Consider the following 24,438-nt stretch of genomic DNA (forward strand, 5'->3'; position numbering starts at 1 on the left):
AAATTTAAACTCATTTTATTAAAGACGTGAAGCATTTAGTAAACCATTTATAAATCTTACGTTGTTTTGTATTTGTAGATTAGAGTTGTTTGTATAAACTAAGTTCTGGTTTATTTTTTTTACTTGCTTTGTGCAGGGTGAAGTATAGGAATTTAAAACTAAGAACTCTTTCAGTTGTTATTTTTTTTCTTAAAAAGCAAAATTTTTCTGGCCTTGTTCCTGTCATGTTGCCATTTCACAGAGCCAATGGGTTTTTGGGTTGTAGTGTAGTGTAGCTGTAGTTTAAATTGGTCTGGTTAGGCTAATAGCACAAATGTTTAATAAATTGTTCCCAAACTGCTGTGGTAATGTGGCTGATAATCTTTCCAAATGTACGTTTACTTTAAATTCTAGCTTTTAAAGAAGATAGATAGTAATGTAGAATTATTGAGAAATTATCAGCTTATAAGATTTTAGAAAATGACAGGCATACAACTATGTGAACTTAACCAAAAATGTTGTAAATAATTATTTTTCACAGTAAGTGGAGATGGATAGCAAATTGACTTGTCATAGTTACCAGGGTGACGTAAAAGTGCAAATTACTGATGATTAAGTCCTGATAAGCTGCTCACGTTTCTTTTGGAATCACATGCTTCGTTCTGCACCATTTTGTACTTCTGTAACTTCGATTGTTGGAGAAGAAAGGAAATTAAATTCTAACTTTTCTTTTGACTGAAAACCAATACAGTGGCAATGGATCTAACTTCTGCTTGGAGAAAACAAGCTTGTTGTCTAATGCATGGAGGGACTATTAGTTGCAAATTAGATCATTCTTTTGACAATGGAATTGTAAATATTCTTTAGAATAGATTAATTCTCATCTTTTTCCTTAGCTTTCTATGTTCTTATTGGAAATTTGGGGAGAGAATTTTCTTCTTAATCCTCAGAACTGGTTTATCAAGGATATTTGAGGAAACAAGGTTTATAAAGATGTGTAAATCAAAGAATTATTTTGATATTTCAGAAGTATTAATTTTAATGTAATAAAATGTGCTTGTATGAAATGCAAGAGAATTATGAGTGGCCATCATAACCCTCATAGAAAATGCACTGCTACTCTGCAAAGAAGACAGAACAGATGTAACAGATGTGGCACCAGTCCAAGCACCTATATTTTTTTTGTTGTTTGGTGCTTGTACTTCTTTATTCAAAGAACTGATATTGTATAAATGACTTTTTTCTGTATGTTTTTTATTTGCTTGTTTTAAATTTTGCATGGTTTAAAAAATGAGCTAACTAAATGTGATTGTCTGCATTCCTGACCTTAACAATGCAGAAAGCCTTTCCACTGAGTTGAATGGCAGGGAAGGTCCACACCTTTCCAGCTTGGACTTGAAAATCCTTTACTTCTCCCTTAATTGCCTTACAAAATGGCCTACTTCTGCTCTCCTGGTCCTGCTGGAAAACAGCTTCCTCTCTGTTTAGGATGAATGGCTACACAGTCTGTCCATGAAAGAAGGACATACAGACACGTTCGGAATAACTTTGGGTGGAAATTTCACAAAATCCAAGATGACTTAAAATGTACATGTGTCACTGAAAGGCAAAGTGATACGAGCACCCATGTTGCTTCAGGGGAGTCACTGAATACACAAGCCTGTAGGTCGGCTTGGTTCTGGAGGGAGTTGTGCCTCCAAATCCACTGGGTGTTTCTGAATATCTCATTGTATAAATTAAGAAAATAGATGGGGAAAGCAGGTGGAAAGCTCTCTGGGGGATTTTGTTTTTAACTTCTTATAATGGTTTAATAGTTAGCAGTTAGAGCTAAGCAGGTGTTTTAAGAGCTCTTATTTAACAATTATCACTCATTTCCGGGCTTCCTGTTTGTTCAGGCTGCTGGAGAACATCACGACATCAGCCAACTGCTTTCAAAAACCTCTTTTAACTCTTTGCCCTCCAGTAAAACTGGGAAAACAGTACCTCAAGGATCCACATGGCTGAAAGGATGGAGGATATAGCACAAAGCTGTTGTGGTGCAAATGTTATGTCTGGAATGAAAACAAGGACCTTGAAAATCATTGGGAATAAGAGCACCATTGGGAAAACACTGTGCATCATTTGATCAGTAGCTTGGATCAGTTGTTGGAGAGGAGCTCAGAGAAGCTCATGGAGCTCTTGATTGGTTGGAATTTTTTCTTTTTTTTTTCTCTTCCCTCAACACTTTGATTAATTACAATTAATTATTGGCCTGGGATATGACATTTGCATGAGGATTTATAAATATTATGGACTTCTAATTCAATGTAATTTAACCATCCTTTAAAAGCTGATATATGCTTCAAATATGATTTGTTCCAAGTCATCATGGTAGAGTGGGATATAGAAAAAAAATACTAGAGAACCATGAAAGATTTCATTTTGTCTTTCATGTTCACCATTCTGTTGATAATATGAGAAGAAATTTTTGACCTATTCACAAGTGGTATTCCATAGATTAGCATAGAACTAAACTAACACTAAACAGAAATAGTGCAAGAAAAGTAGTACTAATTCTAGTACTAAAATCCCCTCCCCTCTTCCCTCCCTGACAAGCTTCAGTGTAAAAGTGGAATTTTAATCAAGATTATAAAAGTAAACCTCTGACAGTATTATGGATTTTGATATTTGGACACAATAAACCATAAGAGTATGAGGGCTTCTTTTAGTTACTACTATATCAAAGCTGTTTGTCAAATATCTCATGTCGTAGAGCTAGAATTAATATTTAATCATAAAATTAAATAGTTACTTTCTGGAAGGTATGTATAATTTGCATAGTGTATGTCTTTTTCAAGTAGGAAATCTTTAAGAAACTGTCTCAGTAGATTCAGAAATATTGCTGTACTTATTTGAGGGAGAAAAGTGGAAACAATGCTTTTTAGTTCTGCTATAAGTTGAAATGCCTCTGGAGGTTGCAGAGATTGATATGGAAGGACAGCCAGCTGGCTAGTAATGGCTCTTGAGTGCTGAGTCCTGGTGAGAGTAAGAAATCTTGGATATATACGTTTGTTCCTACATTCGTGTGCTGCTCATGGTATTCATGCCAACTTCAGCTCAGTCCACACTAGCTTAAGCATGTACTTTTTCTAGTTTGCTTGAAATTACTTGTCACTGACCCCAGTGTAAGGGAATAGAGGCAGGCCAAACATAGCTCTGCTCTGGCACAGAGGCTCTTGGTGAATAAACTGCTCGTACCATCAGGAAAAAAAAAAAGCAATTGTTCTGAATGGGAGAGAGTCTCAATATGCTCTGCGTGCACGTGTGCATGTGTGTATGCATGCACACCACAGATGATGTGCAGGATCTGTGAAGTTACAGAGAGATGCTTTCTTTCCATACCTTGTCATGCACGTGTGATGGAGTCCCAGTGCTTCTGCTGTCATCTGGTACTTGATGCCATTCACTTCAGGAGCTTCTGATAGTTTAAAACTGCTGCTGGGTATAAAAATATAAATTTTCTTCAGCTGAAATAATAGCATTTCACTTTTACCATTTTAACTTACTTGGGCTAGTTTGCCTGATGACTATGCAGTGCAAATGGATAAAACCACTTTACATTAAACATGTTAGTAACATTGATCTACAGTCTAATACGCTATAAATTTGGTAATAGAAAATATGAAGAAAGCTGTATTTTGTAAACTGGTTCAGCCATCTTTCAGTTTCCTAGTTAAAGGTGTATATCATAATTTCTCCTGTTTGCTTTTAAGATAAAATACAACTGCTACAGATTTTCCCTTTCCAAATTTCCTGTTTGTTTTCTCATGCAGCGTCTAAAATTAAATCCCACTAATTCATTAGTGGGATTAAATAAATGCTTATACTGACAACCTAGGGAGACAAAGCAACAGAAACCTGTGAATGGTGTCCAAGAAAAGGAACAAAACCAGATACACCAGTTCGCAGAACAGGCGGTGGGTGCTTTATCCTCTGGCTGCCAAATGGGCTACAAGTTCTCACGGGCACCCATCAACATTACTACTGCAGAGATTATTTGTTACTCTTGTTGAGGGTCTTCCTTGTCTTGTAACACTTGACCTAGGCTACTCTACTGAGCTGAAATCACTGTTGGCAGAAGAGGTGGATGCTACATTGCAAGCATCTGATTCAGCTTGGAATGAGGTCAGTATTCCTGGCCCAGGTCCTCAGTGCTATTTTGGGTTGCTTTTTTGTTTTTCAAAGGTGTGTTGAGGGTGTGTAGGCACAATTCAAGGGGTTTTGAGCTCTTGATCCTCTAGGTACGTGTTGAAAATGTAACCTTGGTTAATTTCAAGTGAAAATTGTCCAAATGTAGATGTGAATGACATTTCTAGTTTTCCTTTGTCAAAGCATAGCATGAATAGCATGTTAGAGCTTGTCTTCTAGTACTGTGGTCTTAATGAAGTTTGGTTCTTTCCTGCTTTTGCTGTGGGTAGTATATCACTTGTGTTTTGCAGCTTTTGTCACTTGAAACAATCTTTCTCAGATGTTCTGCTTCACTGACTCTTTGTCTAGCGTCAAATCTCCTATGAAGATGTGTGTTCCAGGGGGAGAAGTGTGATGGGAAGGAGGTTTCTGCTGCTTCCTAGAACTCTGTAACGTGTCTTTTTTTCACTCCTACATTGCTTTTCTTTTTACTGTAAACAACATAAATTTCTTTAAACTATTTGGGATTTGTTAGGATGGCTATCATGTAAAGAGACATAATTTACTGTTATGTGCCATGGGCAAAAAATATCACAGACTCCAGTCACGTGTTTACTTTCAAAACAGCACTTAGTCTTTAATCAGCGAGTCTGTCATAAAGAGGCATTTCAATTTAAAAAAAAAAAAATCTTGGTTATATAGATAGCTATTTCTTCATGAAGAAATCAACTCGAGTTTCTTTATAGTCTACAACCTGTGCCTTTACTTTTTGGTGGTTTTGTTTGTTTGTTGTATTTTTTGTTCGTTTGTTTTGTCTTAACTGTCATGCTCATCCTGAGAACTGTAAGATTGAATCACAGAATTATTCTTTTGGTGTGAAAGCTACAGGACCTAATCCAGCATTTGAATTTGTGCTGGAGTTCAGATTAGGTAATTAAAACATGCTATAAGAACCGATGAGATCACAGCATACCCAAATTAGTGTTGTTTCTCTTTGATATAAGGATTAGTTTCCAATTATTTTTATTCCTCATGGTAGTTTCAGAAGTAATTTTGTTCCTTCTCTCTGTTGTAAACAGCTTCTAACAATATCAAAGACAAAGCATGGTTTTAACGTTTGGGAGGTTTCCCTTTCATTTTTCTTCCTAACACATGCTCTGAATAGACAAGCAATTTTAAAACTTCATTTATGTGGCAACTAGTCATGGATATGTAAGTGATTGTGAGGTTCTGGAACAGTAACAGATGTTCTCCAGAGCAATAGGTAATTCACTGGCAATTTATCAAGAAAGAACAGCCAACCTAGGGGAAACCAGGCTTCTTGTAAAGGGAGTATTCTCAGCTCCAGGTGTATAAATCAAAGACTTTGTGTATCCCAGGCTCTGTTTTGGTGGGCCAGGAAATGTAACTAGTTTTGTGTAGAAGGGATCAAATCATGTAGTTCCTATAAAAGTTGCGGAGTGTTTTTTATGTGTATTTGTTTTTATTTTCCCCTGTAATAAGAGATTCCTCAGCAGCTTTCTCTTAAGGGAAGACAAGCATTTCTTCTACGTATTTTATTATTTATTTTTTTTTAAGTGCCCTATTACAGTAGAGAAATAAGACAAACATAAGAAAAAAAAATCTTGAAATCTTCCTTGAATCTTCTGGCTTGTAACACAGCAGTGCAAAATGTGTTTATCTGAAACTTCAGTAACAGTGCTTATCTGAAACTTTAGAAACAAAGGAATTCAGTGGGTACAGAGGCTGCAATTAGTAGTACTAGTTCTGCCAAATAAGGATCAAGCAGATTTGCATCTTAATTGTTTTCTAATGTGTTTTTAGTAGGTACATTGAGACTGATCTATTAAGAGACTCATAATGGAGTCTCTTGCTCAGAGTCCAAGACTGAGTGACTTTTACAGTAGTATTATTTATGAACTGTTACAATTTAGAGATTGTAACAGATTATAAATATCAGATAATTTGCACAGGAATTATGTGACTGCAAAACAGCAAAAACATGGCACAACTGAAACTGCAAAGAAGAAAATCAGAAAATCTCTTTAGGCCTCATATTCTGGGATTTTGTCTGTTGGGGATGTGAGCTTGGCTTGTGCATGGTGATCCATATTTTCTGTTCTTTGAAGTTGTAGTGGCTGGTATTATTTTCCATCTGTGTTACTTATTTTCAGTTGCTCATCCTCTATCCTCCAAGAATTTGCACTTGTATTATGAGAATAATGCAACTTCATGAGAATAAATAGATTATAGTGTTTTTCCACATGGGAGATGATTTCTGAAGATTGCTGTATGTGGGAGTTAGTTACATTTATCTTACTTTGAGGAGTTAAAATTGATGCTTATGTACACTGCTCTTAAGGTAAGAAATATAAGCCAAATCTGGATTCCATAAGAGGAAACTGGATTGAATTTTTAGATGCCAATTTTTGGTAACTGTGTGTATATATATATATATATATATATATATATATACCTTGTAGAAACCACAGTTTATATCTCTGCTCAGTGTCTGGTCGTCTTCAAGTAGCAAGTATAAATCCCAACTTTTAATCTGCTCTACAAAATCTATCTTAATATGTAATTTCATTTTTTACAGTTTCAAGGTATTCTATTAATAGCATTTGTAGGATGCATACACCTATAGAAAGAATAAGAAGAATAACTGAACCTTAGGTTTGGAATGGCACACTCAAATACAGGTCTACTGAGACCTTCATTTTTTGAGCCTGATAAAATTAATACATTTTAAAAAGAAGCTAAGAAGCTTTTCTTTTTCTCTTTTTTCTCTTTTTTTTCTCTTTTTTTCTTTTTTTTTTCTTTTTTTTTTTTTCTGGCAGATCTAGCACAGCAGCATTGAAATTATATTGAAGATTCTGTGGTAAAGGTTAAAGTAGGACTTCATTCAGCGTTCATGTTGAAATTTCTGTCTTCTGAAAGCTACTCTGTATCCTTCTGTTGCTGCTGTCCAGAGATGGCTGCGTGTGGTTTGCAATATACTTGAGGGATAAAAGTATCCCTGACTATCATTGCACGGCATCTTTATTGTTGTGTCATCCATTTCGTGACACTTGGTAAAATCAATACTGCACAAATAATGGAATGTAAAACAGAAGGAAAGCATGGCATGCTTATAACCATTACTGCAGTAATGGACATTTTCAAGGAGAGTAACTTTGAGATAGATAACGACATGATTCTTCTGCAATGAGTGTCCAGTTTTCCAGAGAGACACAACATCCTTTTCTGGAGTGTGTCAGCCTTTTATCCTGTTTTCAACAGATTCACCTCTCTTTGTAGACCTGCTCTCCAGTAACAGAGGTGGTCATGAGAGGGGTGTGATTTAGGAGAGTGAAACTAAATATTGTGCCAGTAAGAGCATCTTCTAGCATTCCTTTCTATCTCTCCTCACATACCTTTCTAGTAAACATGGAGCCTTGAGGTATTGCAGGTAGGGTTTTTTTTGTTTTGTTTTTTGTTTTTCTTCTTTAATACCTTTGGATGACCAAGCCCAAACCTTGTTGGGATGCCTGTTGAAAGTTGGCCTGCTAGAGCCATCAGCGAAAAAAAAACCAAAAACAAACAAAAAAAAAAAACACAGTCACTGACACCAATCTATTAGAAACTACAATCAGTAGGAGGTTTGTCAGTTTGCTTTTGGGCATCTCTTTAACTTCGGGGTATCACTGGAGTTCATCTGTTTTGTTTCTAAAGATTAATTTGGTCATCCTTTCCAGGCTGCAGCCAAGGGCACTGCCATATTCTCCAAAAGCTTCTTTCAGTCTCAAATAATGTCTCAAAGCTCTCTGGAAGGACCTGCTATCTGCAGAGTGAATGTTTTAGGAGCTTTCAATTTCTCTTCATAGATGGTTTTACACTGTCATCTACATTTGGTGTGGAGGGCAGAGCTGCCATAGGCTAGCAACATTTCAGTGCATGATCCATCACAAAGCTCTTACACTACCGTTAAACTTGATTCTTCATAAAGTTTCTTGCAGTGAGAGCTCTGCAATTCTCCTGATTTATGCACAAAGTAAGGGGAGGTAAAAGAAGGATAAGTAGTTGAGTATAAAGCCTATAGTTTGGTTTGACATAGGATCTGCATGCTTAGCCACATGAGAAGAAAGCCATGTTTTTATATATTGTATTACAATTTTAGTGAGTTAATAAACATGCCTAATTATAAAAAAAACACTACCGAATATTGATGTGGTGCAGAAATAAGTGATTTACAGCCCTCAGAAAGCTTGACATAGTCATTTTCTAAAAGTGACTTGTGTAGTAATGATCAAATGCAAGTAATAACATTTATTCTTAGCTACTGAAATCTTTTGGTATAAAAATATATTTCTAAATAGCTGCTGAAATTCCTTGCAAAAGCTACAATAAAAAAGGAATTTGAGAGTCAGAGTAGGAGGTATTTGAAGTAGCTGTTCCTCTAATGTAAGTTAATTGGACTGCAGTTCCCAGAATGAACTGATTCTTGAACACTCAGAATTAAGTTTCCAGCATTTAACAGATATCTTTATATATTTATTTATTTATGATGTGCCTTCCTTGATGGTTATGAAATCAAAGCCATGTGCTGTGATAATAATTCTCAATGAAGTATTGATTCATCAATTCTTAGGTAATTTTGTACCTGAAAAATCCTTGAGAAGCGTTGGTTGTGCAGCTAAACTGTCATGGCTCAAAGTGGTGCTAATTTCACTTTGAATGTGTTATCTTTATTTCATTATTACTTTTTCCTGCAAAAAAATGTTCGTTACAGCTTGTGAAATCTGCAACATGCCTGTACAGTAGGTGACCTAATCTCTCTCTCTCTTGCTTTTAATGTTAGCATGTTTGACGTTGCTTGTATTTTTTTACTGTGTGTTTTTTATAAGAAAAATCGAGGAGAGCATTGGAACCTTACCTCATTTAAAAGATAATAAATAAATTCAATTAAAGTAGTCAGGTCTTAGTTTCATACTTCTCTGAGTCAGAGAGGTCCAGTTTCTTCCTTTGATATTGTTTAAGAGAGCAAAGCAAAGTAAGAAGTTTGCTTACTTTGTGGTACATATATGGCAGGAGTCAGAAAAGCTGTCATTGCCTTCCTTTAACAAAAGGCTACAATTTGCTGAGAAGTGAAATGAGTATCAGGAGAATCCAGTATGGCTGACAAGTCGTGCCTTCTGCCTGCTTGTAGGGTGTTTCAGGGTATATCTGTTTTATATAAGTTACTTGGATTCATGTAGGTTCCTGACTGTTCCCAGAGCAATGAGCTCTCTTCATTGCCAGATTAGGCAGAGAGTATTCAGCTGTGTCGTTAAGTGGAGGAAACCTTCATTAAACTATTTCTAAAATATCTGGCAGTGTTCCAAAGATATTGTTGGGATTGTTCATGGTGTTAAAACTAATTTCTTTTTAAATGATCCAAGATGAAAATGAGAACAAATTGCAAGTCAGGGTACAGAATTTACCTGTTCTTCATTAGGTTTGCCAAAAAAAAGTAAGTTAACCTGGGATCTTAAAGAAACCCTAACAGTAAAGTGGTAATTGCATCATTTTTCCAGAATTTCCTCAGGTATATGGAAAATGCTATTCAATTGTATTCCTTCCATTCTGAAGATATAGTTCCAATGCTACACAATCTCTCTCTCCTGTTTTTTAAGGACTACATAAGAAAATTGACCAAATTACCCAGAATGAGTCCACAAATCTCCATGTCTGAGTACCAACTACTATTTGAGCCAGATCATGAGAATACTAACATTTTTATTTTAAAATTTTTTTTAGATTCCACTATCTACTACCCACTATCTTCAATAGTTAGCAACTTCATTAGCATTCACACTGTATGTATTTTGAATTTCTAGAGGGGGAATTGATTTTGGAGTTGGATAAATTGAAAGCACTTTTAAGAGCAGCTGCTTTGCGGAGAATGAAATCTGAAACAATCCAAAAGAGAAACTCTGTAGACTCCTGGGAAAAGTTAAAATGCAACATATTTGACTGAGTCACGAGCAACATATCAGTTAGGGTTGGAGAATCAGGAATGGAAACAGTCCAAAACTCACACTCAGACATGTTATACAGACATCTTGGAGATCTATAGGATTCCCTAGAGAGCCTTATTTAAAGGGGGTTTGCCCTGATGGTTAACAAGGTCATACTTGTGCATGAATCATTTTCATCTTTATTACTAGTAAGGGAAAAAAATCAGTGCATTTTAAATAATAATAAAAGAATAATAAAATAATACCAAAAAGCTTTTCTTCCCATGATGCAAAGGTAACTTTCCTTCCGATTCTGTCTTTGAAGTCTCCGCAGTAAAGGGACTCTTGCTATTTCTCTGGTCAGATCTGTGGGAACGGTTTCAATTATTTTAGCCAAAAATGCAAATATGTAGTTCCCATTTCAGGTAACCTTTTAAGATCAGGTTTTTTTTCTCATGCAAGACTGGAGAGGGAGTTTTGAAACAAACTTTGGTAGGACTAGGTAGTAAATGATTACGGGACTTTCCAAATCTGACATTTTTGAAAACTGTGTGGGATGCTGCTTAAGGAAATGGTAGGCCAGCCAGACATGAAGGAACAAGGGTATCCAAAATGTAGATGCATTCCTAAAGCAGCTTATCCTGCCTGCTTTCATGCTCTTTTCAGATTACAGATTTTTTTGTGACACTTCCCCCAGCTGTGAAATTACTCCTCCTTCCTCTGTAGGTTGCACATACAAAGATTATGGGTGGTCAATGTTTTAGAAACTGTTTGGTTGGAAATTGAGACAAAAAGTATATTGAAGGCCAGATAGACTTATCTTGCTGCGAGCTGTATCTCTGCCCTCTCCTGAGTGGAATTAGAATTGCAAAGCCTCATAATGTAAAACCCAAATGGAGATTTTTCTGTAAATCAAGTGTTAAGGGTCATTGCATTTGGAAACTGATACGCACAGTGACACTGAAGTAAGTAATAGCTTATCAGTAGGCATCCATAAAGGCCGATTACTCCTAGTCAATTTAGCAGTTCAAATAAAATTACTAATATGGTAGCATACCTAGAACTCATAAATTCCGATGTAGATAATGGTAAGGAGATCAGAGTATAATTGCATAAATGTGTTGTGGGAGAGCCTGAGCTTCTTAGAATTTGTACTCATTATAAGAAAAACAACAGAAGGTAAAATACGCAGCTGGAGGTGAGTGTGAAGTTCAGTGCCCAGGGTAACCCAGCAGCTCAATAGCAGAGCTCATAGAAGTCAAATCTTAGAGGAAAGTCTTTCCATGGAGAAACTCTGAGCTCACTGGTATGGTTTATTTAAAAGGAACAATGGGAGGTTGCTTAATTTCGGTATGTGAAGTACCATTAAAAATGAAGGGCTTTTTAATCTGACAGGGGTAAAATCTGATGGCAAGCCAGATTGCTGAAAATGAACAGCGAAGCACATATTTCTTTTCACGTTAAAAGGGGTAAATTAATGAAACCAGTTAGCAAAGGATGCAACAGATCCTTCGTCCTGAGACATTCTCGGAAAAGACTGAAAGCATTTTGTAAAAGACATTAGTTTTGCTTTATTTGGCTTGATACCAGAATAAGTAGGCAGCAAGCTATATCCTCCATTACCAGAACTGAATGGTTCTTATACACCTAGAAGTAAATCTGAAGAATTCTTGTTCCTTTAGATCTTCAGTTGTCTTGATTCCAGCCCCAGGAATCCCAGCTACTCATATATGACTCTGCACTTCCTGTTTCATCATGGACTAAAAGAGGAACGACCAAACTACTACAACAGGGGGCAGGATAAATGTCAGGGTGGTTTTTGTTGTGTTTTTCTGAAGGCCTGGATCCAGGAAGTACTGGAAAGCATAGGTGTCTGAGAGGTTTAGGAACTAGAGTAAGATTTTTGAAAGGGTCTAGCCAGCATCTTTCAACTCTCTGTGTCAAACTCTTATCTAATATGTGAGAACTCTACAGGTGATTTAATTTAAAACGTTGCCACAAATAAAAATGCTGAAGAAAAATACCAATTAATGTAGCATACACTGGAAGATGTATTTGTTGCTAGTATTGCACTCCTGGCTAGTGGGCTCTACTCTGCCATCGAAGTCGTCAGGAGCAGTTATACTAGCAGTGGTAATTTTTGCCATTTCCTTTTCTGCAGTCTCTGTATGCAGGATGTTACCTTTTGGTATGTCTGTCTCATGGAATACGGCTTGCCTTGCAGCATGTGTCGAGCTACTAAATTTTCCTTTCCTCAGTTTTCCTTTTTGGATTTAAACATAGGTAGCAAGGGCCAATGCACTTTTCTGCTTTGTTTTGTAGCTGTTTTGTAGCTGACATCGGAGGAGTCTCAGAGTTGCTCTGTGTTTTTTATGGCAAAGGCTGCAGAGGAAGTCCCAGTGAATCACAGATAATTGTAGTCTTCAGGATAGCCAGTTTCTTAGCAGAATTAGCTTCATTAAGCTTTCTAATCTGGTAATTAAACAGAGGCTAAAACATCATCAGGGCAGGACAAAAACTGTTTTTAAACCAAAAAAAAAAAAAGGTCTCTGAAGATCTTATTGTAGTACTTTCTAAAGGGAAAAAGAGTACCATAGAGAGAATTTTCCAATGACGTTTTCTTCTGAAAATTAAAATGCTGGTTCATTTAGGCAGTTTTTTTTAAAAAAAAAAAAAAAAAAAGGCTAAGAAGATAGCACTGTACGTTTTCTGTCAAATATCTGAGGTTTTTTTGGCCAAATTTGGTCAAGAAACTAAGAAGATGAAGTTTGGGCGGCATTTTAAAATTGTCTTTTTTTCAGGGATTACATTTTTGAACACACCTATTTTGAATAATGTAATGTGATTGAAGCTGCCACTTTGCTGGCAAAATGTTTATCTGATAGAAGATTTTTTTAAATCACCTTTTGCTTTAGAAGAAGAGAATGCTCTTGCTATTTAGACGTGGGACTGAGACTTGAGAAGCGTATCTGGTTCCCAGGCTGTTACAGGCATCCTTTGTGACTGCCATTAAAAAGAAATGAGTATATTGTACCTTTAGAGTTCAGTGATGTCTGAAACAGTGACAAATTGCAGTGCTTCCATGTTCTTGTAGTGTTTCTGCTTGCGGCACTGCAAAGCCTGTGAGAATCACAAGCTACACAAGGGTGGAGATTTGATAGGCAGGAGCTATGAAGTATATTTATTATATAGAAGCATCATATGGAGTTTAATGGTCAGTCTAATCCCTTTCTTACTCACTGTGCTTGCCCTACCTTAAAATGATGACAGCACCAAGTTTCTTCTCATTTCAGTCTCTTTCCATGTCCTGTGACTTACTTAAAAGGCCCCAAATTGGACAGGGCTGAGGACAGTGAAGTCTGGGGGCATAGGATGGTGGCTGCAAGCATGATGTTGTTCTGGATTTGTGGTCAGCATGAAAAAGGGCTGATGGATCCACATGGCAGGCAATCTCTGTAAATATTGCTTGCAGTATTGTGTGTCACCTATTGTGAAGGCAGAATGAAATCCTCCATTCTAAACTAACAAATAAACATACAAAGCAAAGATACTTTTGCAAGCCACTTTTATTTTCTTAAATCTGTTTTCTTCTTTTGTCTCTTGAATTTCTTTAAAACCTAACTTTTGATATAGCTTGAACAAAGTTTCTGAATCAACGCAATTCTTGGCAGGCTCTAAATAGGAGAGCTATTTCCAGGAAGGATACTTTTGTTTAAATACCTGATGCCAATTCTGTTTTACTATTGTGGTTTGTATATCATTCATTGTTTGTTTATTGTAATGTTCATGTTTGCTGTAAAGCAGCTAAGGTTACAGATACATATGTGAAAGGACATAGAGAATATTTGTGTAGAACATACTTTTTCCTTCCATCTTTAACCCAACAAAAGTGTTTATTCTTGAAGCCTGTGTATTTGTGCTTTCATCTTAGAGCTTGCCGAAAAAAAGAATTTAAAAAAGCAAAACAAACCAAAACTAGAAAATAAGTATTTTTGTGTCACTTCTGCTATCTCTTAATGAATAATAATAATAAAAAAAGTTTATATCTTAACTAATAAAAGCAATGAATTAAAAGGGTGCTTAACCTGAGACGTTACTTTAAAATAAAAAATAAAAAAATACAAGCTTGTGATTCCATGAAATAATAATAATTAAAAAAAACCTTAAGTTATCACATTTTTGGTGTCTTGATTTTAAAACTGTTCTGAAGTTTTTTATTATTTTTAAAAAGCTTATTCCTTATATTAGGGGGAAAACAAAGGTCTTTTAACATGGCAGGACAACTGAAATAGTGACAAGAAGCATTCTAACATTTAAGAATGAGTTTAAAAGAGGTAATATAGCTCTTTGCAAAATAAAATTTAGCATTTTTAAAGTAATTTTATCATAGCTTTCTCTTTGACTTATTATTTTACTTCCTCTTGCTTTGGTTGTGATGGCTTCATGTCACCTCTGGGCTGCACATAGTGTTTTTGGTTCTGTACATTCCCATGATTGTCTCTCTGTCCATGGTCCTTTGTTCTTCTCATTCACTTCTCTTTTTAAATTGAAGATATTTCAGTCTCTGTATTATGCTGTTTCATTAGCTTTCTTCTGTTCTTCCTATCTGAAGTAGCATTCTTTGTTTCTTGCCTGGTAGTCCACAGCATTGGTGCCAAATGTGGCCCCGTGGCCATCCGGGTGGTTACAGTCCAGGCCGGTGGCCGTCTCTTTTGGCCGGGATGGGAAGGCAAGACTTGAAACACAACTGAAAGCAGTCACTATGCTGTGTATGTTTCAAAGCCTCTCTGGTGTTCAGCAGTGCTTGGGCAGGTTGACTTTCAGCCAAAATTTCAAACAGGGTACACTTCAACTGATTGTGAAGTAAAACAGGGATTTTGTAGCATTAAATTACCAGTTTCCCACAGAAAGAGGAGTGGCTGGGATGCTGGAGAATTTTCAAGCAAATCTTCATAGTTGATAGAGATATATCCTAAAAATAAAATGTTCATTTTCTGGAAATATGGGGGAAAGAGCCCAGTAATTCATAGCCGGTTACCGAGATCAAGGATGCTTCTTTGGCACATCTCCAGGCCTATCATAACTGCATATTCTGTATTTTCAGCCACTTTAGCTAGGAGAGGTAAAAATCTCATTCATGTCTAAATCAAATGGGCAAAGTAGAATAGTAAGAATTTACCAATCAGAATTTTTCTTCTCTGTGCTGATGAACTCTGGCTTGCAGCTGATGTTGGTGTTGAACATCATCAACAAGCTACTTGGAAGTTCCAGCGAGCGTGAGAGTACACTTTGTCCATTTGCAGCACACTGGATCAGGCAGCTTCCTTCCTAACGGAGGATTAATTTCTATCATGAGTACAAGTAGAGAGAACACTTAATGTGGTTGCCTTTCAGATAAGAAAGGCTTTTCTCCTTTCTTCCCAGGGAGCTGAGCTCCAACTAATAAACAGTAGTTGGTTTAGTTTACTTTTATATGTGCAAGTATTGTTGCTCTCTAGCTGGAACAAAGCAATTACAATTGTTGTTGGTTAGAAGGCAAGTTCCAGATTTATTTATTTTTTTATTTTTTTAAACCATAGGACTAGAATAGGATTAACAGGTGAGAAAATGAAGAACAATTTCACCTCATTTAAATATAACAATTTCCTCGCATTTATTTATATCCTGCCTTTGGAGGTTACTTTACCTCATGTAGGAAGGATTTCAACTTATACTACTTTAGATCTTCCAGCTGTTAATATTCCTGAATTTTAGGGTCTAAAAATCAGTACAGTTATTTCCTTTATTCTTGGTACAATAATGCTGTGTGCGTGTTTTGTGTTGTATACTGTCAAAGTTTCCCATAGTATACCTAGGAGAAGAAGAGTGCAGGAAAGTGTTTTGACCATAAAGAGAAAAAAAATATGTTTTACAGGAAACAGGTAGTGTTGCTTTGATATATTAATGTGTGAGACTTCACACACTAAATCGACTGTACAGGAAAAAGGTGCGCAGAGCACCCAAATTGTTATATATGACCAGGAAAAGTGCCAGTCAATCCTAAAGTCCTCTACTTACCGTGTACTTAGTGTTATGCTGATACCTACTTCGTGATGACTATTTGAAGTGTTGCAAATGCATCTACTCAAAGAAAATAGTGAAATTCAGGAGAAATATCAAATATCTGTGTGATTAAACCATCATTTTGGGGTGATTCCTGAGACTGAGCAAAGGTACTAGCTCTGAGTTTAGCTTGTATGTATAACAAGTGGTCACCTGAAATTGTACTGTAACAAAACAATTTCTTAACAGTATTTACCAATTTTTAACCTGAAGTAATCAGCCGCGATCTACCTGCAGCCCTGATTCTCTGTTGTAGAAATTCAATATTTTATTCCTACATGTGTAGGTAATCCTCTCCCTTTTGGTTGCAGTTGTGTTGCGTGACATTTTAAAATATGTTCATGAGCCAAGTAGGAGATGTTTTTAAATATTTTGTGTTGGCTAATTATTTCCCTACAGACTACAGACTGGAGAGTGCTGCCACACTAGCCACAGTGCGTTAACAGATTTTGAAAAGCATTGTGATGAAATTACAGGTCAGATATTACCACATGATGCAGTTCCTTTATCCTTAAATCAAATAACCATCTGCTGGGGAAAGTGATTGTTGTTGGTTTTTGCTTTTTTTTTTTTTTTTTAATTATTGAAATACATTTAGCAGATGCTTCAAGTGAAAGGCTTTATGCAGACTTTTGTTTTGTTGTTGGTTTTACTGTCTATTCACTCAAAGTCTAGTTGAGCATCCTTTAGCCAAACTCAGCTCTTGCTCAACCTACTTCGTTAGCTCTGGGCCTGTATTGCTTCTTTGTACATTATCTTCATTACTACTACTGAAATAATGCAACCCCCATTTCTAGTGTGAACACAGTCTAGTGCAGTGGATATACACACTATATAGCTTGAAGGTAGGGGAATGAGCAATATCAACTGAAGTCATTTACACACTTGGAATAACTGTATTGGTTTAAATTAAACCAACAAAGCAGCACACTCACATGTGTGGAACACTTAGCTCGTTTGGCTCTCAGTTGACCTGTTTGCTTGCAGAATGCCCTGAATGGTTAGTCTAGGCAGTCTGCTCTCTTAAGGTTATTGACCTCTCTTTTTGCTCACAAAGAAATGTCTCATTGATTTATTTCCCTCTCATGAATTCTTATTGCAGGTATTTAGAAACCCTAACCGGTTTGGGCATATAACTGTTAACAGACGCAGTTTTCTAGTACCATATCTCAATGTGAAGGAAAGGTGAAATGAGGTTCTCTTGAGGGTGATGGGGTAGTGATACCTGGTGCCTTACATACGCTGTCACCACCTGCAGCTTTCAAGAAAGTGAAGATAGTCTTTTTCTCCTTTCAGATCAGCGAGTCAGAAACTTGGTTTCGTGCAGTGATGCTTTTGCAGTCATGCTGCTTGATGCCTTTGCAGCCATTTGTACTGCTCTGCTATCTTGCTGTTTGTAAATAAAGCCATCTGTCCAAGCTCACATTCTGGCCTCTACTAGAAAATGAACCATGAACACTCTAGTCCCAATTCAGTGGTCCACAAAAGCTGTTCTTCCTTGTAATACACAAAATAAGCGTGTGATTTCTGTGTGTGTGGATGTGTGTTCTTGGGCACAAACACGCATCTGTATACTGCCATGCATTGAAAAATATTATTCAGCTGAAGCCTGGGAGGCCTTAGGTACAATAGGTTGTGGAATATCAAAGTTGTATCACATGTGATTCAGGATGCTGCGATTAAATATTGGTGTATGTGATATTAAGTAATGGAAGATTCTTGTTTGAGAACTGATTTCTGAACACTGTGGTTATTTTAGCTGAATTTTGTTGTTCCCTGGCTGCTTCTGTTCTGTATTATGTCTGTACATGTGTCTGGCACTGGGAAGTGTTTGATCTTTTCTGTAGGTCATGCAAGATGTTTGATGTCTTTTTGTTGACTTTTAAGTATAAGTAAATAAATGATAGAATCCCCTGTGGCCAAAATGTCTTAACTTTTATGTATATCATCGTGGTCAATTACAATGTGGCAAGCTGTGTTAAGTTTCTCTGTAATTATAATAATCAAATATGTAACATTTGTAATGAAAGGCAGATTTTTGAACTTTGTGGCAGTGCACTGGCTCTGAAAGAGACCCGATTTCTGATTTCTTTGGCCAGAAGAGCAAGAGGCTGTAGAGGAAGAAAAAAAAAAAAGAGTTAAGCAGATTCTAGGGAAATTTGCTCATCATATTACCAATGTTTTCAGGCAATTTCTTTACAAGTCAAGTTTATCTCATGTAATTAATCATGAATCTTGTTAAATTTGTTAATTTTCAGTTATATTATTTAATAAAATTTTCTCTGCTGTTTTCCTGACCCACCAGAGCCTATTACAAAGCTATCAGTTTTAGGTGAGCTTGCTAGGGATTCTGGTGCAAAGGCTGGGGAAAGTTTACAAGCTTAATCTTACCTCTAGCCTATTGTTCCTGTCAGGAGTTTGCTTCTGTTCTAATAACAATGGTGTTTTTGAAAGCTTTTAAATGGTGTAGTCTGTTGTCACTTTGAGTATATTGCAGTTTGTCACTGTTAATGTTTTATTTTCTAGTAAATAAGTTAAAATAGGTACTGGAATAGCTATTTAAGATGAAGCAGGGAAAAAAAACCAAACATCTAGTTAAGGAACAGAAGACCAGCAGATTCTGTCTCCAATCATTTTCTACTAGGTCACAACTGTTCTGATTTTTTTTAAATACAGTCTTTATGGAAATAATATGCAATAGAAATTGGAGAAGTAAATGCCCCTCAAAACAAGCAGACAACCCTGCAGCCTTTGCAAAGTTAGTTCTTTAAACTAATAATTTATTCCTTTCTCTTAGAGAAGTTGTTCAAAGAGAAAACTTTCCAGTGTTATGCTATGCTCAGTATGGGTTAATGCATACTGACTTCTAAAGTCCTACATGACTCAAAGAACCATCTGCAGTGACAGATCATGTGCTTGGAGGTTTATGCTTTAAGCTATCCAAATATCAGATAATCCTAGAACATCACAACAAGAGGTGCAAAGCAGGTTTTATGACTTAATTCTTTCTGTTTCTGTTGCTTATACAGTCCATTTGGGTTTTTTACTGTTGCCAAAATCCTAAACAGCTTTGTGACTCAAGGTTTTTTGCTGTATTTTTGCATTCTGTCTAGCTAGGGAACATCGGAGTAAAACTTCCTCAACCTTTGTACTGTTAGGAAGTTCACGTATGGAAAATGCATTTGTCTAGTTATTGTTTGTTCCAGATCTGAGTTTTATGTCAATGACAATCCTTAGATTTCTCTCAAGAGACAAGTTAGCATTTAAATAAGTACAATGCACTTAATCTTAGATGACTTTCTTGTGTTGTTGTTATGGTCAAATGAAAACCTGTGATAATGTGGCACTGAGCCACTGAAGATAGTGGTTTATCACTTGTTTACAACAGGTCTTGGTTAGCTCCATGGGGCACAAAAAATCTGTGTGCTGGTGCTACCAGCTAGAATGAAAACGAGCACCCCCAAGTGTTGATGGAATTATTTAGGCTTTAGAGTGGTCATGAATGCAAAATCTTCTTCATGTGCAAATCAGAACTATCAGCACAACCCAAATAATAACATAGCATATTCAAATCTTCCTCATCCCTCTAAGATTAGAGTGTGTGTGTGTGTGGTTTCCTCAGCAAAATCTTAGACTAAGAAAATCCTGCCAGAGATTGATATCTTTTAGGGGGTGGAAATTATAGTGTGTACCTAATGGGAGGAAAGTACTGAGCTTATGGAGGAGCTTAGAACTTCATTTTTTCAGAAAAGCATTTAGGAAGTAAAAGCTTGCAGAAAGCAAACCTTGAGGAAAAGCTAAAAAAGTATTTTCATAATCTTCTGCATAGTTTGATTAAATTTCACATTACTTCAGTGTTGCCTGAGAATTGTGATGCTTTGGAAATGCTGAAGAGAAATATTTCAGCAATTTTTTGTTTGAGATTGTTTTTACTGATGAGTATTAACTGAATGGAAGAAAAAGGAAATTGCCTCCTAGATATGTACCCATTAAAGTTGTTTTAAAAAAGTAGCGCTTAGATGTCTCTGACTGATATTACAGGAAGACAGGATGTGTATAGCTTGACAAAGTGAAGCTTAAGTGAGGAATAGGACAAACGGTCCAGTGGATAGTCTGGGCCTCCAGAGACCAGAGTTCAGTTCTTGTTTAACCATAGGCTTCTTGTATGACTTTCTGGCAAGTCATTCAGTCTAGCTTGTGCCTTTGGGAGTATCTCATTTTACAGATGGGGAAATGTCTCAGAAGGGTGTTGAAAATAAAATCCATTAATGACTGTGAAACTATATAAATGCCTTCAATATGCTGAAAGTTGGCCATGGCTTCAGCATGGGTTTTTTCCTCTGAAAGTATGTCTGGTTTTATGGATGGTTGCCTTTTGTTCCCTGAAACAGACTACTAATATGCTTTATTCGGGCCTGGAGTTTTTCAAGCTCTGTGCTATTTTCCAGCAATCATTGTACCAATCTCAATACACTACCACATAAGGATTATTTTAACCATATAGAAGTTGTTTCAAGTGCCTTCACAATTAATCTTACTTGTACCTACTAAAACGCTGTATTTTAGTAAGTACCACAACGATAGCATAGGCCAGTACCAAGATAAAACACTTCAGTGATCAAACATTTTGTTCAATGATGGTTGTTACATCTTTTGTTGCATGTGGAGAGTGTGGTCTGTATGTGCAAGGAATGTATTTTGCAATATATCCTGGTTACAGCAAAGCTCTTTTTATATCAGCTCCTTGATCTCATTCCTACTTTGCATCTTGCCTTGTTCCCTGTTGTCCTTTTGAACAATTGTATCTTTTTAGACATCTTCTCATAGCATCTCTCTGCATATATAAATGTTTGGCTGCATTCAGAGAGAAGTATTTTTAGTCAAAAAGGAGGGTCAGAATAAGAACTGCTGTGATCAGACTATTTTCATTGCATGCAAGTATGTCTTTTATATCCAGCTGGATTTGACCAGTCTTACATATATCTAAGGGCATTTCACATGTGGTATCTTTCTGGACATTTGGTGAAAAATTCTTTTAGAAGCAATGCTTTTCTAAAGCAATAGAATAATGGTTTAAAAACTCCTGTACTACTAGTACAGGAGTACTAGTAATTGCACTACCAGTACAAAAACTACCAGTAAAAAAAAAAAAAAAAAGTAGGAACTTTAGATTGTGCTGTTCCTCTGTTGTTGCTTACTTGTATAATGACATTGCATAGTTTCCACTTTCTTCTAAGTGTAGTTTTATGTATAGATTGAAAGAAAATGCACATAGCTTTTATTCTAGTAGCCTGACTGTTTCTAAGGTATTTATACCACTGTGTTTCTAGACATTCACTTATAAACGTTCTATGTAAAATTAGAATTGAATCAATCCTTTTCATTCCATGCTGGCTTTGATACATGAAAGACCTGAGATCATAAGGTTTCCTATCAGTTTGGGGGATTATGCTTCTTGGGGGAGGGTGGAGGGAGTGGGGAGGGATCTTCCATACGTAAGGTCAGCTGAGGCAACTAAGCTGCTGCCAGTTCCTGGCAAAAGTACTGATTCATGTGGCTGATGAGACTGTCAGCATAGGTGCTTACTGAAATGAAATGGGGGTATTTTATAAATCTAAAAAAAAAGAATATGTCCATTTCGTTCTCATTGGTGTTACAGCGTTTTAAGACTGGGAAATCTTTTCTTTGTAAAAGAGAATCCCTTATTTATAAATAACTTGTTCTGCTCAGAACATCAGCAAAAATTCTGAATCAAATCATTAGGCGTCATTTTTAATAAATTGTATATGAAAACAGTCCACTTGATGGATAATGAAAACTTAGGTTCAGTGCTCCAGTCTTTCCTGGCTTGTTCATAACACTGTTTGTACTTAATAAATGAGCAGAAGGGAGACTGTGATGGTGGTCTTCAACTCCTCCAGATGCATGATTCTTCTGCAGGGACGGTGTTGGGGTTGTGCACGTGTGTGCACGCACACTGGGATTTTAACTGCATCATGTACTTTACTGAAAGCTTAGCCAAACAGTATATAATGCTGAAAGAAACAGAGCATTAAGCATGCCTCTTTAATACAGCCATCTGTTGAGTACTGTAGCAGTTTTTCAAAAGCCGCCCCCAACATAGACATCAAAGTCTATCCATCCACCTGTGCATCTGATCTAACATTTTGTGTCTAAAAATTGCTACGGGAGAGGAGCAGTATTTCAAGATCAGTAGCTATATTTAAAACAAAAAGCACCCCCTCCCGCCCCTCATGCTGCCAGTTCAGAAATTGTTAAAAATGTCTACTCAATATTGAACACTTTATTTATGGAAAAAACACTCAACCACGCTTTCATTTTCCTCTCCTCTGAGTAACCCCTGGCCTTGCTAACACCGATTTCCTGCCTTGTCTATTTAAAATACAGCTGCTGAGATCATTGTCTTAATCCATGGGTCCGGTGACATCAGACCTGTGAATTTGTCTACCGGCTCTTTCTTCAAAGTCACAGAAGGGTTTTTGTGAAAAGCTGGTTTGTGGAAGGGGGAGCATATGTTACCCTGATGGATTCAACAGCTGTGGCCCAGGAGAGGGAAACAGCAGAGAACCTCTGCTGTAAAGGTCCTCCCAGGTGATGAGGAAAAGGTGGAAGCAGAAGGACAGTGACAAAAAATGTAGCCCCATGAAGCTACCTGCTGAATGCAGGCAGACAAAGCCCGGTGCAGACTGGACATCCTGGCGTCTCGTTCCTTCCTTCCACCACAGTGTAGCGAGCCGCTGGGCACACTGGCTGAGCGGATTGGCAGGAAAGCACTGAGTTTGGGTCTCTGTTACACCCTACGTGGACAGATTTCAACTGCAGTTTACTCCAAATGCTCTCTACAGGCTCAAGTTTTGATGGCCCTTTTGGAGAATGTCTTTTACAAAGAAAACTGACCAGTTCTTGGCAAAACAATCCTGAGATTATCATTTCATCTGTCTTAATCGTCAAGTTCTGCTTTCATGTCATGAAGAAATGTATGACATCCTCACCTGGGTGATGTAATATGTTGTCTAGTTATTAAGCTTCTGAATTATCATTAATAGTTAAATTCAAGTTGTGGTTGTCAAAAAGATCAAAGGATATCTTATGTGTTAGCCAAGCTCTGTTTTGCGTGTTCATTTACTTGCTAACTTGCAAAGATGAACCAAGTGGTCTCCCAAGTTATTAATGTCAATTAATGATCTCCTGATTGCCATCTTATTCCAGCCTAGAGCCATGTCCTAAGGTCACTTGTGACTGACTTCAGAGGCAGCTGAGTATAGTTTGTGTCTGCCAAAGTGGCTGAGGTTGGTGAAACGAGGCCCACCTTCCCCTGTGGCGTGGAATGGGAGGAGGTGCGGTGAGGTGAGGGCGCAGGAAGCCTACTTCTGGCTGCAAGCCCCAGGCACTGCTGTGTGGGCTTAGGAGGCTCCCACCCTCTGCCTAGATTCCCCCTGTCAGCCGAGGTCCCCATATCAACCCAGGGCTCTGCCCCAGAGAGGCTGTAGTAGGGCTGGGCTCCAGCTCCCCACAGCCCTTCCCTGCCCAGCCATGGGACCCACTGGGTCGGGCCTGGGCTGGGGCTGCCTCTGTGCGCTGCACCTTTTTGGGGAGGTAGGACATGGGCAAGCACTGGTGGATGAGGTCCTTGTGACTGAGGTGCCATGACTTTGGGTTTGCAGATTTATGTGTTTTACTTACCAAAATGGAATGAAAATATAGCATTAATGAATACCATGTTGGCTTCACTTGCGGCCTATGAAATTATGTGACAACTGCAGCATGACATTAAAAACTATTGATTATGAAGTGTTTTAGTTTAATTTTAGTTTAATTTTTGAGAGAAAAATGACTACAAAAATTGTCTGTAATGTGTGGGGCACCGAGAAGATACACAAATCCAGCAGTAATTAGGAATGATGATGTGGTAAATATGTGGTAAAATACATAAGGATTTGTAATGAGATCAATGCAATACCTGAAGGTTGTGCAGGCTATAGGAATAAGCATTTAAATACAGCAGCTTGATACTGAGAACCCATATTTCATGCCAAAAGTGATCTCTACAAAAGCAGACTCCTTAAAATCTACCATTGCAGAAATAAATTAATTTTGTATTTCAGAGAAAAGGGATAAAGCATGTATTTCTTTCTCCCACTGGGGATACAAAGGGAGTATTATAAACACGTGTTAACCCACTATACGAGCT

At 37.2% G+C, this 24,438-nt stretch overlaps 1 protein-coding gene and 1 long non-coding RNA gene across 7 annotated transcripts in view; one reads left to right on the top strand and one right to left on the bottom strand.

Moving 5' to 3' along the window:
- The window catches only part of LOC308193489, a 68,611-nt gene extending 46,995 nt beyond the window's left edge, over positions 1-21,616 (bottom strand). For both annotated transcript variants that reach the window (XR_013949683.1, XR_013949684.1), the window contains exon 1: positions 1-21,616. This exon is cut by the window's left edge and continues 19,165 nt beyond it. This is a non-coding gene — a long non-coding RNA (uncharacterized lncRNA).
- PRKCE (protein kinase C epsilon) overlaps positions 1-24,438 on the top strand; it is a 301,037-nt gene that overhangs the window by 78,113 nt on the left and 198,486 nt on the right. The window contains exon 1 of one of the 5 annotated variants that reach the window (XM_080588244.1): positions 23,632-23,843. The exons of the other annotated variants lie outside the window; for them this stretch is intronic. Coding sequence (XP_080444370.1) covers positions 23,781-23,843 — 63 coding nt within the window. The 5' untranslated portion in view covers positions 23,632-23,780. Of the gene's footprint in view, positions 1-23,631; positions 23,844-24,438 lie in introns of those variants that run through there. 5 annotated transcript variants of the gene reach the window in all.

Source organism: Anser brachyrhynchus, assembly GCF_964034855.1.
Source record: "Anser brachyrhynchus genome assembly, chromosome: 3".
NCBI classification, from domain to species: Eukaryota; Metazoa; Chordata; class Aves; order Anseriformes; family Anatidae; genus Anser; species Anser brachyrhynchus.